This window comes from Mesitornis unicolor, unplaced genomic scaffold (assembly GCF_000695765.1).
Source record: "Mesitornis unicolor isolate BGI_N332 unplaced genomic scaffold, ASM69576v1 scaffold31761, whole genome shotgun sequence".
NCBI lineage: Eukaryota > Metazoa > Chordata > Aves > Mesitornithiformes > Mesitornithidae > Mesitornis > Mesitornis unicolor.
The window spans coordinates 1-16,132 of record NW_010162259.1 but is presented as its reverse complement, the minus strand read 5'-3'; the positions used below and the strand labels follow the sequence as shown (position 1 = coordinate 16,132).

Here is a 16,132-nt window from a genome sequence, read left to right as displayed (position 1 = left end):
CAGAGGGACTTGCCTCCCATACTGATTCAGCAATGTCACCAGCTGAATAAGTCATGCTAAAGCCTACTTCCTGTCTATCTGTTGTGACAAGAGGCATACTCTCATCATGCCTACTCACAACAGAGCCATGTGTGAGCACCTTCAATGTGATTATGTCGGAGACCAATACTCTCTGGTCCTTTTACATATTCCACATGAGAAGGGTTTAACATTTAATACCAAATTTACTTATTTGAAGATATTTGATGTTACATGGGTTTTTGAATTAGCAGAATAATACAGCAGTGTGATGAAATCATAATATAAACACAACAGAGCAACTGCAGTATAGAGTCAAATAAAAAATCAAATGTGATTCCTGTCACTCATCTCCACATGCTTGCCATTGCTAGGCATCTCCAGTCAGTGGGAAGGGATACTTTTCCTTTGCTGCTGAGAGAGTTGTTCCCCTGCTCTGTAATGGACATCAGGATATGATGCAAATGGATAAGAGCCTGGCTGAGCTGCTGCATTGATGGGCTGGTGGAGGTGGCCCAGACTGGGTTGCTGTGAAAGTCTGCCCTTTCCTGAAATGCTCTTTTGTCTCTGGCCCTCTTCATTATCACCCACTTCCTCAGCTTTTCTGGGAGACTTTGCCAGACTTTAGGCTTGCACATTTGCATATTTTCCCAAAGCTTACTGGGTCTTTAATGAGGAAACAAGCTTGGCATTAGAACACTACTTGTAGTTGGGTTTGAAAAAGTTTCTGACATTGGTAAATAGTGAGCAGTCTACTCAACTCTGATCTTTCCTCACAAACTCTCTGAAACAGTGAGTAGTTAGATGCTGTGTGATGAGCTATAACTCAGAATTTTCATTATTCCCTTCTCCCAGTTCATTTCCCGTAGTTCTATTTCAGACATGAGTGCCTTATGGAAGTGCAGTGCTTGGCAGCCTACACAAACAGAGTTTCCTTTGGGTGGGCATCATATTAGAACAGGTGTTGTGATGGCCTCCAAGGAGAGTAGATAATTCATACGAGCTAAGACTTTGTCTGTATTATTAAACTAAAAATGTGGCACAAGCTGTTCTTTGACCCGGAGGCCAACAAGCTTAGTTTAGCTTTGTGTCTGGCATTAAAGGAAGCACAGATATCACAGATACTGCCTTGGTGTGTCAGACATACATGTGTGGGCAGCCATACCTGCTGATCATTCCTGGCTCAGTTATGCTGTTGTGGCAGAAGGCTCATGGCAAGAAGATGAATATGTCAGAGTTGTGTCCAGTGTTTTTGTTTCTTTGAGAGATATGAAAAGTTATGGAGATGGGAGCAAATCTCAATACAGAGTGTCATTTCCAGTCTTTCCAGCAGTGCAAGCCCAAGCCTTGGAAGGTAATATTTTCACCTCTCTAGACATAATATAAAGAAAGTGTACCAGCTCTCACTGTCCCAGAAAGTCATACCAGAGCTGTAAGTCACCAGTACAATCCCTAGTATGATCAGCAGGATGATCTGGTACAGCTGTGGAAATGCTAAGGTAGCTGTATGAGCCCCTTCAGAATACGGGACCTGGTACTTACCATTTCTACACAAAATAGGAGACTTATTCAGGCTGGAGCTGATGCAGAAAAAAGGCAATCTGGAAAAGTAACTACTGACTTAAGAAGCAGAAAGCAAAAAACTTGGTTTGTTTAATCTAGTCAAAACCAAAACTTTCAGTGAAAAAGGATACATGAGGAGGGCCTATTCCAGTGGAAGGGAAGAATGTGTTCATTTAAAGAACTGCTTTTACAAAAGCACCATAAAACTGCCAAGAATTTAACATGGTCACAAATAACTCTAGGTGAGAATTTGGTTTCTAAGGACTGTTTTGTCATCTTAGGGCCACTAAGATGGTCAGAGAACTGGAGGACATGATGTATAAGGAGAAGCTAAAACAAATGATCTTGTTCAAGCTGATGAAGAGGAGGCTAAAGGGAGATCTTACTGATCTTTACAGCTATCTGATATGATGAAAAAGAGTGGATAAAAGCTGAAATGTGGGAAATTCAGATTAGATACAGGGAAAATATTTTTTACCATGAGAGTGATCCAAGGCAGAAACAGATTATCCAGAGAGGCTCCACCTGTGGAGGTGGTCAGGACTTGACTGGACAAATCCCTGAGCATTCTGATCTAGGCCTTCTTTGAGCAGGGTGTTGGACTAGATGACCTCTGGAGGTCCTTCCAATGTCAGCTATTCTGTATGATTTCATGATCGTGGCTGCAGAGCAGGCTAATCAGCATAGCAAGGTTCTTCTACTTATGCAAGAAGCAGTTTGCAACTGGTTCAGGCGTGTCATTGCAGACTGCAGTACAGACATGCAATAACAGCTAGGCACATCCAAGTTAGCTTGTATCTCACTAGTCTGATAGCATTAACACTGAGATTACAGGCCAGGTGCTGAAGAAGTAACCCAGGATCTATGATAAAATCCAGCAGCTTTGCTGAAAGCCCTGATGGTGTGTCCTCACTGCCTGTAGCAGCCTGAGTGGGATTTCCTCAGCTGTGAGCAGGCTCAGCTGTTCTCTGGTCACGCCTGCATCTGAACCCAGGAAGCATCTGAGACTGTAGCTCAGCAGCCGTGGTATGAGTGCATGGAGTGCTTTGCCTCCCAGGTGCATGCTCTGCCCAGAGCCACAAGCAGCATCTGCCTCTAATACTGCCCGTGCTCGCTGTCTGCTCATGCAAACTGAGAAGCGTCCTCCCTCCTGGGGACCAGAGCCTGCCCTAGCTCTGGAGCAGCAGAGCTCCAGGCTCTCCTCTTTGGCAGGTGGTGACTCCAAGGTGGACCTTGCTGCTGCATGTTGGCTGGTGGTGACAGGCAGGTCAGGACATGGCAGTTGCTCTGGCGTGGCTCAAAGGCCAGCCAAGGAATGAAGCATTCAGCAGTCACTCCGTTAGTGGTAAGGAGCTGTGCATATTAACTATGGGTGGCCTGATGAATCCCATCCTTCTGTCTTTTGCCATCTGCTAATTTCACTTGATGTTCTTACTTCTTGTGCAGGGAAATTCAGTCATTCATCCACTCCATCTCATTATCCTTTCTTGATTTTACAGATCTCATCTTACATCTAATGTCTTTCTCCTCTCCAGCTTTAAGGACCTGAGGCTAACTGGACATTTTCAAGTACTGAAGGGCATTTCAGGTGCCTGTGCCAAATGACACTGAATGCTCTTTCCAGTGGGAGGGACCCCTGGGTTGCTTGAAAATATCTCTTATTCTGATTCATGTTTGTGTTGAAGAAATGAAAAAATGGACTGTCTCCCCAGTGTACATAAAGTGTGTATGAAGTTCTCAAAATGAGCTCGCCTATGCTGGGAGAACCCAGTGAACCCTGGTTTGTTATGAAAATCTCTTGACTCAGCAATTCCAATATAAACACATCTCTGAGGACCCCAGCTGAAGTGCCTATTTTTATGGTTATTGACACTCAGGGGTCAGGTTTCAGAAGAAAGAATCTAATTTTTCGCTGACACTGTAAAATTTGAGGGGGAGGTTAGAGGTCTCTGAGGAGTAAGCGAAACATTCGACTCCACCAGCTGCACAGGGAATATGATCTGGGCCAAATATAAGAACTCAGGGATTTATACATTTGTTTTAGATGTTACAAGTTCATTTAAAGGGATGGTTTTCCTTACAGCCCTTCTCATGTATGCTTGCCCCACACCATTTATGGTATTCTAACGTTTCTTCTCTGGATTGGCCTTGCTGTTGCTGTGCAGAGTCTGAACCCTTCCTGGGAGGGAATCTCTGGGTGAAAGTGTAGACGGACTAGTTTTTCATCAGAGAACTATGGACACTGTTGACCATGACCATCTTCACACGTTTTTCTCGTTGGTCATCCCATTTCTCACATAAGTACATCCATAGCACACTCTGGTAAGAAAAGAGGTTCCTGTGCCAAAGAGTAAACATTTCCCTCTCATGTGACAAAATTGTTCAATGGAGAGAGATTCCTCCACTATTGCTTTTGCACTGGGAGATGGACTAATTTCCTCCTTTGACAGCAGAAGTGTGGCTGTGGAGCTGCAGAAAAAGAGTCCATATACCTAGTTGGACTAACACTTATTAACTATTCTCTGTGTAGTACCACGGGAAGGAGGTCTCCTATGTTGCATTAGATTTACATAGGAACCAAGATCATCCTGTTTTGGGTTCATGAAAAATGTCTGCAACAGCATCTCTGTCCCCTGAGTGTTCAATAGCAGGGGTCAGATATCTTCATACTAACTCAGAAAAGTTATGGTGGAAGGATTTTTCCTCTGTATCTGAATGTTATAATGGGAGATTTAACTTAGCAACCTGCTTCGTGCTCAGATCAGTTCTGTCCTCTTTCTATTCAGCCAGGAATGCTACATCAGTGTCGGAGAAAACAGCACATGCTAAGTGATCACAGGTATTGCAGAAAAGCAACTTATGATATCAGGAACGTGACAATGTACCATAGGGGCTGAAGAAAACCAAGCTGTTGTTGGCAGTGGCTTGCATATAGCTGAGGAGAAGGTGTGGGTCTTCTATCAGTCCACTCCTGCCACAGCAGCAGTTCCCTCATGTCCTTAGCTGAGATGTCCATATGGCAGTCCTGCCAGAGGCAAAAAGCTTGTTAACATGCCCAGGAAACAATCCACACATGCAATAGCTACTTGGATTGTTTAGGAAGAGCCTGAGTGGTATGGCATCTACTAAACAGTGGATTATCTGCATAACAAGAAAGTTTGGCACGTAAGAGTTTGTCTTCAACATTATGCAAAGCATTTGGGCTGCCTCCAGCACAGGCCAACCATGCAGTGTGGTAGGAAGGAGGCAAGCATAGAGAAAGTAGTTCAGAGTCAGGACTGGCTACAAACTGGATACTGGTATAACACAGCTTTTTTTTCTCTAAAAGGAGAAGGGAAAGGGAGGGGTTTCACCTTAAGGCTCGGAGGAGAAAATGTTAGAAAGGTGTTTCTTGAATTGTGACTGTCAAATGGCACATGACAAAAAAGAGCTCCTTTTTTGGCTATATACAAGTGTGCAGTAGAGTGTATGTATGTATGTGTGAGTGTGTGTGTCTCTGTGGCAATGTACAGGGATTCCCTCACACACTTACATTTTCTATTGCTTTGAGCCAAATGCTGTGCCACCTCTCCTGCTGTAAATGTCTCAAATGAGCAAGTCTGGTTGGCCTATGGCAAAAGCCTTTTACCAATAGTCCTCTGAGGGCATATTGTTCTGGACACATTGCTCACAAGCACACCATTTTGGTCATTTCCTCTTCCTTTTATTTTGTCCAATTTTCTTTCCATAGAGCTTCCTCCTTGTCAGCACTAAGCAAGTGGCACGTGGCTAATACAGTAAAGGAATACTGAGGTTTGTGCCTTCTCAGCCAGATCAGCTAGAGGAACTTTCCAAATATGCTTGTCATTCACTTGTTATCTCAGACACTGCCAGAATATTTTAAGCGGCAAAAGGTCCTGCAGCCCTGCCAATTGAAGGAGGTTATCTGGCAGGCCGGCTGTCTGATAGGGAAACACTCCTTTCCCCACCTCACAATGCTCAGTACCTGACTGTTTTCCACCTTAGCAGCAGTTCCCCTGCTGGCTTTGTTACAGAGGTGTTTCCTGTCAGGGAACAGGGCTGAGTCTGGGAGAGTGACAGGGGCAGGACTGTCACGGTTTCAGCTCCAGGTTCAACTCAGTAGTGAGGCTGAGCATGTATTCTCAGAAGGCACATGCACACAGAGCACACATATGCAATACATATGTACATATATACACAGCTGACCACACAAATCAGCACAGGTGAACACACTCAGCACTCACACAAATACAAACAGCACAAACAGCTTCTTTCTCTTCCTCTCTGACAGTTCAGGATGAAGGTCTGGTAGTGTCAATATACACATACATACAAAGTGTATCTGCTGGTACGTGGGTAGAGACATGCAGTGTGCCCAGTAGCTGTCCTTGGATCCCACTCTCTCTCCAGACCACTTTGTGTGTTCCTCATGGCTTGTAAAAAGGCTGCTCTGGAAATCCTGAAGAGGGACCAGACAGGTTTTATATGTCTGAATTTCCCTCTTTCCTTCAGCTAACCCGTGCTTGACTGCTTGATGCCTTTGTACAAAACTGTATTTTGTTGTTTGTTTACAGATATCATTTTAGTGATTCAATGTTTTTTCTTACAGTTCTATTGACAACCATTGTTTTCTTGTGCAAAATACTGGCTTCCTCAGCTCCTTCAAGTTACACCTTGTTGAAACTTGAAGAAACAACAGCCTGTGATTTTTCCAGGAATGTTTTGTATGTCTGTGCCCCAGCAGATCCAATTCTCTGACTGTATTTTTTCATTCAGTTGTTACCAGATCTGTCGTTGTTCTGGGCATGCCTTTCTAGAGCTAAGATAGGTGTGCTGTTGATTGACTGTACCACATGATGGGTCAGTTGCTTTCATGTGGATAAAACTCTTCCACATTGACAGCAAGGCCTAGATGACTGCATCATGCAAGGGAGCAAATTAACTGGAACTGAATATTTCTTCCCTTGTGTTGGATTTGGTTTCAGTGGGAACATTTCTGATGGAAGTCAGTCCCATTCCTGTCACTTTTAGACAGGTTTAGACAGGTTTTAGACAGATTTAGAGTTGGTGCCTGATATGTATTAGAATCTGTCTTGTGCCTGACACCCATGATATTATGACATTATTCATCTCCCTAGTTCAGAAAAAGAATTAGACCATCTGGACCTTGCTCCATTCACACATCTCTGAGTTAGAAATCATGGTCTTGGGCCACGCCTGTCTAGGTATCCCATGGGATTTTCTTTTCCAGGGTTTTTGTTGCAGGTTGTTTTGTTGTCTGGTTGCAGGAATTGTATAGAAAACTTGCAGTGTGGCTGCACTGTGCTCAACAAACTTCTTCTTGGTGTCAGAAGGTCATTTGGTACTGCAAGCCTATGCTGCTTTTCAACCTGGAGGCTGTATTAACTTTAATTTCTGCTTGGTCTTAATTTCATAGAGAGTCTAATTTGCTATTCTTTTTACTTATATGCTTTCTGTTCTTCCTTTCTTTCTGCTCTTTCTTTCTTTCGGTGCATTACATTTTAATTTCATACTGCACCCTACAGTTTTCAGTGTGGACTCTGTCTTCTTGTTGTTGTTGACAGTTTTTTGGGGGGGTTTGTTTGTTTGTTTGTTTGTTTTTTTGCTTGTTTCTTTCTTTCTGGGCTACTTATACCTACATTCTTTCTGAAGTTGTTCTGCTGGTAACCCATTCCTGCCAATCTTTTCCATGTGCTTATCAAGATAGGAATTCCTGATAATGTTACTAACCTTGATTTGAAGATATATGAAGCTGATCCACACTCAAGACTTTGATTAATTCTGGTAATGGTTGTGAGGTGCTTTGGTAGCAACATTGGTTAAGCAAATTCTTATCTCAAGCTTCTGACTTCCTACTTAGAGAAATGCAGCTATTTCTGATACTGCACATGAACTGATTAAAGGATCTGACAAAGCTAAAAATAACTAACTTTGCCAAAAAGAGGGTGCCTATCTCACTTTTCTACTTTGAACTTTCTTCATAAATGAACTGCTTGTACTGAATCCTATTGATCCCGGCAAATAGAAAAATCTTAGGCCAGGGATGGAAGTAACAGTAGTGTGGACAAATCTTTCTTCTCTAAACAGAGAGATGATGAGCTATCAATGGACAATTCTGTTTTCCTTGATAAACTTTTATTTATTTTTTAGATCTAAACAGGCATAGCTCTGCACTGGAGTGCGTCTGGCCTCAACCAGAGAGGTGGCAGCATCCTTATGTTGCTGCCACTAAGTTTTTCCATCAGAAGCATACTTCCAGAAAACACTGACTAGCAATGACCTTCTTCCATGCCCTGCACTGCTCTGATTTGTATGTCTGCTTCAGTGGCTGAAAAATGGGAGACGGGCTTCTTGAAAGCTGGCGTGCTACTACTAAAAGTATTGAAGCCACAAGGCTTGTATGGATTTAGAGGCTTACGAATGAGTCAGGGAAGTGTTATTTTGTCTTTACCACACCTAAAGGCACCTTCACAGTGACCCTCCAGCCAATTTTACACTGCACTGTGAACTGTTGCATTTTCTGTTCTACATTTAAGGTTCCTGTGATGAGCTTACCTTGACAATGCCCCACCCAAATGCGGGTGACTAACAAAGCATGCGGTGATAGAGGAGCAAGGCAATCTTAGCACTGCTTCAGTGTGACCACTGAGGCACCCAGCATTGATGCAGACACCTTTCTGCACACACATACTGGCTTGTAAAGTATGATTTTATTCTACAAAAGCTGTGCTGGTATTTATGCAGTGTATTTTCTTTCTTCCTTTTTGGCAGTATCTGTTGATACAGAAATGACAGGTGCTGGGATCTATTCTCAGATTCACTCCTGAGTCCCTCTTAAAGCCTGATTTCACTTTTACTATTTCCATTTCTCTGGCATTGATTTAAGCACAGGTTGTATGCCCCAGAAAATAATTAAATATCTTCAGATTTTAATTAATTTATCAATATTGGGTGCATTGTTACTCTTCCACTTATTCTAAAACCTCTTTTATAAAAAAGGTGTGAATATCCCTAATTGCTCTGTAGTGAACAATCAACTTTTCTGCAAAGGTCTATTTTTCTTCTGTGCTCTTTTCATAGCCTGATCATCAAACACTCCTGAAATCCTCACTGCAGCCAAAATACTCATAAGCAACTCCCATGACATTTCTGATAATCTAGAGCTAACTCCACAAGTTTCTTTTATTTAAAAATATCTTTTCTCTCAATCACATTATAAAAATTGTTCTTGGGTCAGCATCTTTGCTATCACAGCAGAGTAAATGTCACTGAATGATCAGTGTCAGAACTAGTATGTCTTCAGACTATCATTGCCAACCTTACTCACAGAAGCAATTTTACTTCCCCATTATGAACAATATTTTTTCTTCTTTGCACTTAGCTGTACCAGACACACATGTTGTCAGATAAAAGACTAAACTAAGATTCAGAAAGAACTAAAACTATCAAGATCCTCAGGAGAAAAAACAAAAACCCAACAACAAAAATCCAACATGGTGGCCAGATCTTATAAATCGGTGGATTATTCAGTACAACACTTTATTTGAGAAACATTCTCCATGGGATTTGCAGCTTGCAAGTGCTGCTGTCTGCCACTCTCTCAGTATGAGCAGGGCATGCTGGAGGGATCAGTGTGCCCTGTGGACCCCTGATGAACCATCTGACACGGAATGCCCAGCCTCTGCCACAGCAGCATTTCTGCTGCCCTCTGTGTAAAACGAGAGCCCCCAGGAATGTTAGTGCCAGAGAAACAGAATTGCTGAAACACTGATCATTCAGAGCAAGACTTCTCATCCCAACACTTCCTAACACTAAGATGCAGTTGGGCACTGGACTCTGGAGATGGTAGGACACACTTCCCTTATTAAAACCTCTCTTTCTCCTGGTGACTAATGAAATGCATGCTTTGAACATTACCTGCAGGAAATGTCTAGTCTAAAGTGGTGGTGGTGTGCTATGTAGTTAAAAAAAAAAGGAGCATATAAGACTGGAGGTGTTAACCAATTTATGAGGAAAACAGATTGATGAACAGGACTACCAGAAACATAAAAATATTCAGGGAGAGACCTACAGAGTGGTACAGGGCAATTTGGGTCCTTCATGACATTTGCCGTGGTGAAGGAAAACTAGCTTTTCTGAGGCTAGAAGTCACTTATAAAGACTGCACTGTCCCATATACCAAAGCATGGAGGGACTGTGAAGGTCTTTCTGTCTCCTAATTGTATTCTCTTGATTCTGCTTCAAGGTTAATTTTTGCAATGCGGTTTTGGTATAGCTTAATGGTATAAAGAGGTCTGCCACATAAGTATGTACAGTGTTTCATGCAATGTCTTTCAGAAGAGAGAGCAGGAAAAGAGCAACTGGGACTCCAAGTATTGTTCAACATCACTTAACTGTGAAGTGAAGAAGAAGGTAATAACTTAATACCTCAGCAGGTGCTAAATGAATGTCAAAATTGCAAAGCTTCTTAGGCTCCTCCCATTTTTCCAGCAAACATCAATGGAAGAGAACTGGAGAGTGGCTCCTGGATGAGGACGTGACATTAAGAATGCCCTTTCCATCACTCACCAAAGCAGCTGAGGAGCTCCTGTTACAGAGCAGGTGAGTGAGGTGAGAACTCTGGATGATCTCTGGGTAGAAAAGGCAAAAAGAGAGACAACAGTTGGTAGAAGGAGATGAAGGAGGAGAAAGTTTTGGTGTGAAGAGAAATCAGGGTTACTAGTATAGTGTAAACTTGAGAAAGTGCCTGTTCCCCCAGAAAAGACCTGAGAAAATGTTGACCAGTTGCAATTGCTGGCAGAAAACAGAGGTGCCATAATGTCAGACGATAATTATTGTTTTGATGCCTTGCTTTTGAATGCTGTAAATGGAAGGATTATCCATATCATACTTTGTCTGAGCTGTGGTTATTCTACTTAGGTACTGTTACAAATTAATTAAGATCCAAACACCAGTATGAACAGCCAGAAGGTCTCCTGAAAACAGACTAACTTGCATGCAGTTACAAACAGAACTATTGTGGGTTACCTTGTGTTATCTTTTTCATGTCTACTTCCCCCTCATTTCCATGAGGATTCCTCCACAGTCTCAAATCAACCCTAAGAAAAATAGATTTTTCCTGTGTTCATCCTAAGTGTTTCATGGTGTGATTTCAGTGGTTCCATATTGCATTGTGGAGGCCATGGACATAGTTTATCCTTTATTAAGGCCAGACTTTTGGCTACCCAGGACAGATGTCTGTCAGGATTGGACAAGCATTAAAAAGTGTTTTTGAATACTGTGATTTCACATACCCATAGCAGAGGATATTCTGAACATTTCCAAGAGCACTTGCTGTTTAACTTAAATTCTATTACTCATCATATCAGGTCATCATATTTAGGCTCTCTGTATCTAATTGCATTACCACCTTGCAAAGTAGTAGTATATCATGCAGTGCCCAATGTGTAAACCCACTCTCTCAGCTCTCCTAGGAGAGAGAACCTACACTCTACCCACCCTCGCAGTCCTCACCAGTAGCCCTGCTTTCCCAAAGTGCACCTGCCCTCAATGTTTTCAGCCATATCTTTTGTCACACTCACAAGTACTTGGAATGTGAGAAGGCACCAGACACAGCCTGCCTGCCTGCCTACTCTTCCTGCAGTGCCAGGTCAAAGTAGTGATTCAGAAAATAGATGTGATTCCCAAGGCACTTTTATCCAGCATGACAGGCATTGAGGTACTAAGGCAATGGGCATGAAATGGGTAGGTGGACAGTGGGTTCACAAAAGCAGTGTGGATCCCCCTTCTGGAGTGTAGGTACAGCTGTGACAGTCACTCCCAAGTTCATTCGTTCATTCGTTCGTTCGTTCGTTCCTTCCTTCCCTCTCTCCCTCTCTTTCCTCTTCTTCCTTCCTCTCCTTCTCACTTTTTCCTTTCTCCATTTCTCTCAATGTCTCTCCCTCTCCCTCTCCCATCTCCTTCTCTCTTGCTTGCTTTCTTTCTTTCACTCTCTGTCTCTTTCTTTTTCTGCCATTTGGGAGGAATGTACTTTGTACTCAAAGATATTTTTGGGTCCTTTTTGTATGGCTTGGAAGTGCTTGGAGAACGGCAATTATGAACATTATTATGACAAGTTATTGACAAGAAGTGTCTAATAGTAATCATGTTTTTCCCAAGATCAGTTACCTTTGCATCAGCACTTATCAAGTCACAAGCAGTCTGACTCCAGAAATAGTGTGTCAATGCAAAATGACTCCTGTCCTCCATCTAAGGCAGCATATCACAAAGTGAGGAGAAATTAGTTCTCCTTATTCCTTCCATTAATATTCCACTCCAATTCCAAGAAGTATCCAATCATGTTTTCCAGTATGGCCAGTGGCAAGGCCAGGTCAGCCCAGTACAGTCTGTGAGACTTCTCTCCATTTCCCACATATGCAGTTTGAAGTAGATAATGAGACCAAGATGTTGTCATTTAAGAAGACTACAACATTACCTATCATAAGTTTAGCTCTTAGGAACAAATTCTCAAGCCACAATTTCTTACAGATGAGATGTGAGCCCCAGTGTTTTCAAGTGCTTTGAATACATAATGATTATTCCACAGTCAGGCCAAGTTGTACATTTTGGATGATCATTGTAATATTGTCCAAGAGGAATAGGGATTTTAAGCATCAAAATGTGGTCCCCAAAGTTTTTGCGGTATATGCTTTAAGTCAGCAGATTTAAAAAGGTACTCATGAAGCTAGAAATACTTGTCTGTGTTTTTAGTGAGCCACACTTGCAATACGCTGACTTTGAAATTAAGCTTTTGCTTTTGGTGTCATTTATTAGTTTGTTTGTTTGTTTAAAGAAATATGCTCTTTAATACAAACAAAATCCTTTTGATTCCTTTCAAGGTGTAGAGACAAAGGTGTTTTTTTTCTGGAAAGAAAGAATCCCACCTATTTATTGGGAGCATACTATGGGAAGGGAGAGAGGAGAGGAGTGGTTTCCCTTCTTTGGTGCACAGATATCATTGGCATTGACACAGCTTTCACAGTTCCACATATAAAGATGCTGTGTCTCAACACAGGGTGTCATCTTTTTCTTAACTACAGTTAGTTATAACATGGGAGGATTCCTTGGGTGTAAGCCTCAGCATGTCTGAGGGAAGGAAGACCTCCTAATCTTGAATGCTGTTGCTGCCATCACACTGGCCACTGTGGTCAGTGCAAAAGGCTTCCTTCCTGTTCTCTCCTCTCCACCCCCCCTCCAACAAATCCAGTTCCTTTCCCCAGTAATTTCACAGCTTCTTGAAGTACTCCCTGGAAATGTAGTGGTGTAGAGCTAGCCAGGAATCTCAAGAGAGCCTTAAGTATTCTTGTAGTGAAAGAGAGCCAAGTCTTCTTTACCGTTCCTGACATCTGCTTGTAGACTCTGCCATCAGCAATTACATGATGCACAAGGCTCCAGTGCTGACAGAATGGCTCTTTTGTATTTTAAGCTGTACTGCTGCTTCCTGTGCAGGTAATTAGGCAGCTTCCTCGGTTAAACACCTATTCCATATAGATGACGCCCTAATGCAAGTATCATTGTGATCTCCCAGTGGGAACAAATGCTCATTGCTTGAGGGTGGAGGCACAAGTGGTATCCAGACAGCATCTGCTCAGACTGCACAGCCCTCTCATGGCACTAATGACAATGGCTGGGGATGGGAGCCTTGAAGCTCTTCCTCATGGTCAGCTTTTCCTCATTTTTGTTCTGCTTACACTTTATATCCTGATTTAAATGGCTTGCATTGTTAACCCATGTGAGATGAAAAAATAGTCAGTATTTGTTGGCTACTTTCCGTCCCGCATTCAGTTCATTTACACCACACTTGTCCATTGCTGCAAAAGGCAGACAGGAAGCACTAGGTGGCAGTGTGGAGCTACCATGTATAGTGTTTCCTTGTATTCTAAGTGTCATATTCGGACGTTTCTTTCATGTTGTCATGTTTCCAGACTTGTTCTGATTTCCGGTTTTAGATAATCAAAACCAGTTCCTCTTGATATGTATCCTTGTAAACCTTGTAAAATATAGGTATACAATTTCTATTCATAAAGAAGATAATTCCAACTTTAAATTACAATCCCATTACTGGGAAACACTAATGTAGTGCAAAAATATTTGTTTGCTCCAATAACTGAAACTGCTACAGTTTGGAATAGTACAGTTTGGGACTTGGACTAGGTGACCTCTAAAAGTCCCTTCCAACCCAAAGCATTGTAAGATTCATTCTTTGATTCAACACTTTCTGGATCTTAATCCAGAAAATAAATTACTTTCTGGAGCTTAATCCTGAAAATCAATGACTTTAAAAAACCCAAAACTTAAGTAACTGCAGAATTGAATTGTAACAACTGAAAGCACTGCTTCTGCTGTGTGTGCAAAGAAATCGAAATTCTTTATTCTACAGACATTGACATAGTTACAAAGACTAATTACAGAAGAAAGCAACAGAGGATTCACATTTTGTGCATTCCTCAGGTCACTGTTGCCTCAGGATATCCTCACTCTTCCTCTCCTATCTTCTTGCTGTGAAACTCCCGGCTTTTCACTCGGAGCTTGTTGACCTGCGACTCTGCAATGTCAGCTCGCTCCTCGGCTTCCTCCAGCTCATGCTGGATCTTGCGGAACTTGGAGAGGTTGACGTTGGACAACTCCTCCTGTGTAAGGAGAGGGAATCAGTGGGGAGGAGGCCGGGGCAGGATTCCACTCCTGTCCCTCGGCCTTATAGCTCTGTGGCCCTTGCCGGGGGAAGGCACAATCTTCCACCCCCCCCCACCACTGCTTATACATAAGTATCACACAGACCTCCTCATCCTCCCTTACTCAGGACCCCACTGTGACAACCTTCATCAGTACCATGTCATACTTGAGGAGACATTTAGTCACATCAATTTGTCATTTGTGTGCTTATTCCCCCACTCTTTGGTACTCAGGTATGAGGTGGGGGTTTCCTGGATGACGAAGATGCTAGGACTTTGATTGTTGATTATGAGCATTTTCAAAATTTCTGATATTCATCTCCTCAGCAACAAGAGAAAGCAATGCTTGCCTATTTTGCAAGCAATACTTACAGCCTCCTCAGCTTGTCTCTTGTAGGATTTCACCTTCGTTTGCAGCTTGTCCACCAGATCCTGGAGCCTGAGGATATTCTTCCGGTCTTCCTCAGACTAGAGCAGTTGGTAAGCAGGAAGGAGAACAAGCTATTGTTTTCCCACCATGTGAGGTTAACAATTCCTCTTGAGGATGGTGCATGCAAAATTTGACTTGCTGTGAGAAACCTCTGCCAGCCCAAGGAGGCCTCCTGCCTTACCTGGTAGGTCAGCTCCTTCACTCTCCTCTCGTACTTGCGCACACCCTTCACAGCTTCAGCGCTGCGCTTCTGCTCAGCATCAACCTCCCCTTCCAGCTCCCGCACCTGCAATGACAAGCCCAGCTTTGGAGCTTCCCTGGTATCTCTCCAAAGGACTTGCTTACGCGTGCACAAATACCAGCCCTACGCACTCTGGCCTCCAGCTTCTGGATTTGCTTCTTGCCTCCCTTCAGAGCCAACTGCTCAGCCTCATCCAGACGGTGCTGCAGGTCCTTCACCGTCTGGTCCAGGTTCTTCTTCATCCTCTCCAGGTGGGCACTGGTGTCCTGCTCCTTCTTCAGCTCTTCTGCCATCATGGCCGCCTGAAGAGAGCAAAGGATCAAAGTCATATTGGTGCTGGAGATATTTTGGGGGAGAATACAACCACCATGAGCAGTGCAATGAGTCCCTGACTCACATCTGTGATGGCCTTCTTGGCCTTCTCTTCAGCATTGCGAGCTTCCTGGATCGTGTCCTCCATTTCACCCTGAATTTGGGCAATGTCTGTTTCCAGCTTCTTCTTTGTGTTGATCAAACTCGTGTTCTGTTGAAGAAAAAGCAAAGTGTTTTCTCTAGCAGCTTTATAAGAGATTTAGAAAAAATAAGTTGCCTACTTTTATTTATGGAAAATTTTTTTTAATTAAAAATATGCACTATTGATTAATTTTAATGGTAGATTTTTGAGGGCTCAGTGATATAGCTGTTAAAAAAGGAAAATAGACTTAGTGATCATTTTGGTTCTCTAAGAACTGTAGATACTATATTTATTCAACCCTAGAACTTACCTGAGAGTGGAGGAGCTGAACTCGCTCACTTGCATCCAGAAGTTCCTGCTCAGCCACTTTCCTCGATCGCTCTGTTTGCTCCAAGGCTGCTCGTAACTCCTCAATTTCAGCCTGCAGCAGGTTTGCTCTGCGCTCCACCATGGCCACCTGCTCCTTCAGGTCCTCCTGTGTCCTGAGAGCATCATCCAAATGTATCTGAGTATCCTGGTAAGACAGATATGACAGATTGTGAGGGGTATTTTTCGTATTTTCTCATTTCCTATATTCAATTCAAGATAGATCTAAGAGGATTGTAGCAAATTAAAATTTTTAGTTGTTTCAGAAACTAGTGAGCACTTGTTTTATTCTGCCATGCCTTGAGCACTGCCTGTGTGTTTCTCAGGTT

At 42.8% G+C, this 16,132-nt stretch overlaps 1 protein-coding gene across 1 annotated transcript; it reads right to left on the bottom strand.

Moving 5' to 3' along the window:
* Window positions 1-13,977: 13,977 nt before the first annotated feature.
* On the bottom strand, window positions 13,978-16,126 carry LOC104547757 (myosin-8; the record flags this gene model as incomplete). Its single annotated transcript, XM_010193574.1, has 7 exons — window positions 13,978-14,270; window positions 14,685-14,780; window positions 14,924-15,028; window positions 15,115-15,285; window positions 15,381-15,506; window positions 15,748-15,951; window positions 16,103-16,126. Coding segments are annotated over 7 exons (882 nt in total), but the record flags the coding sequence as incomplete, so codon positions are not given.
* Between the last annotated feature and the right edge of the window lie 6 nt (window positions 16,127-16,132).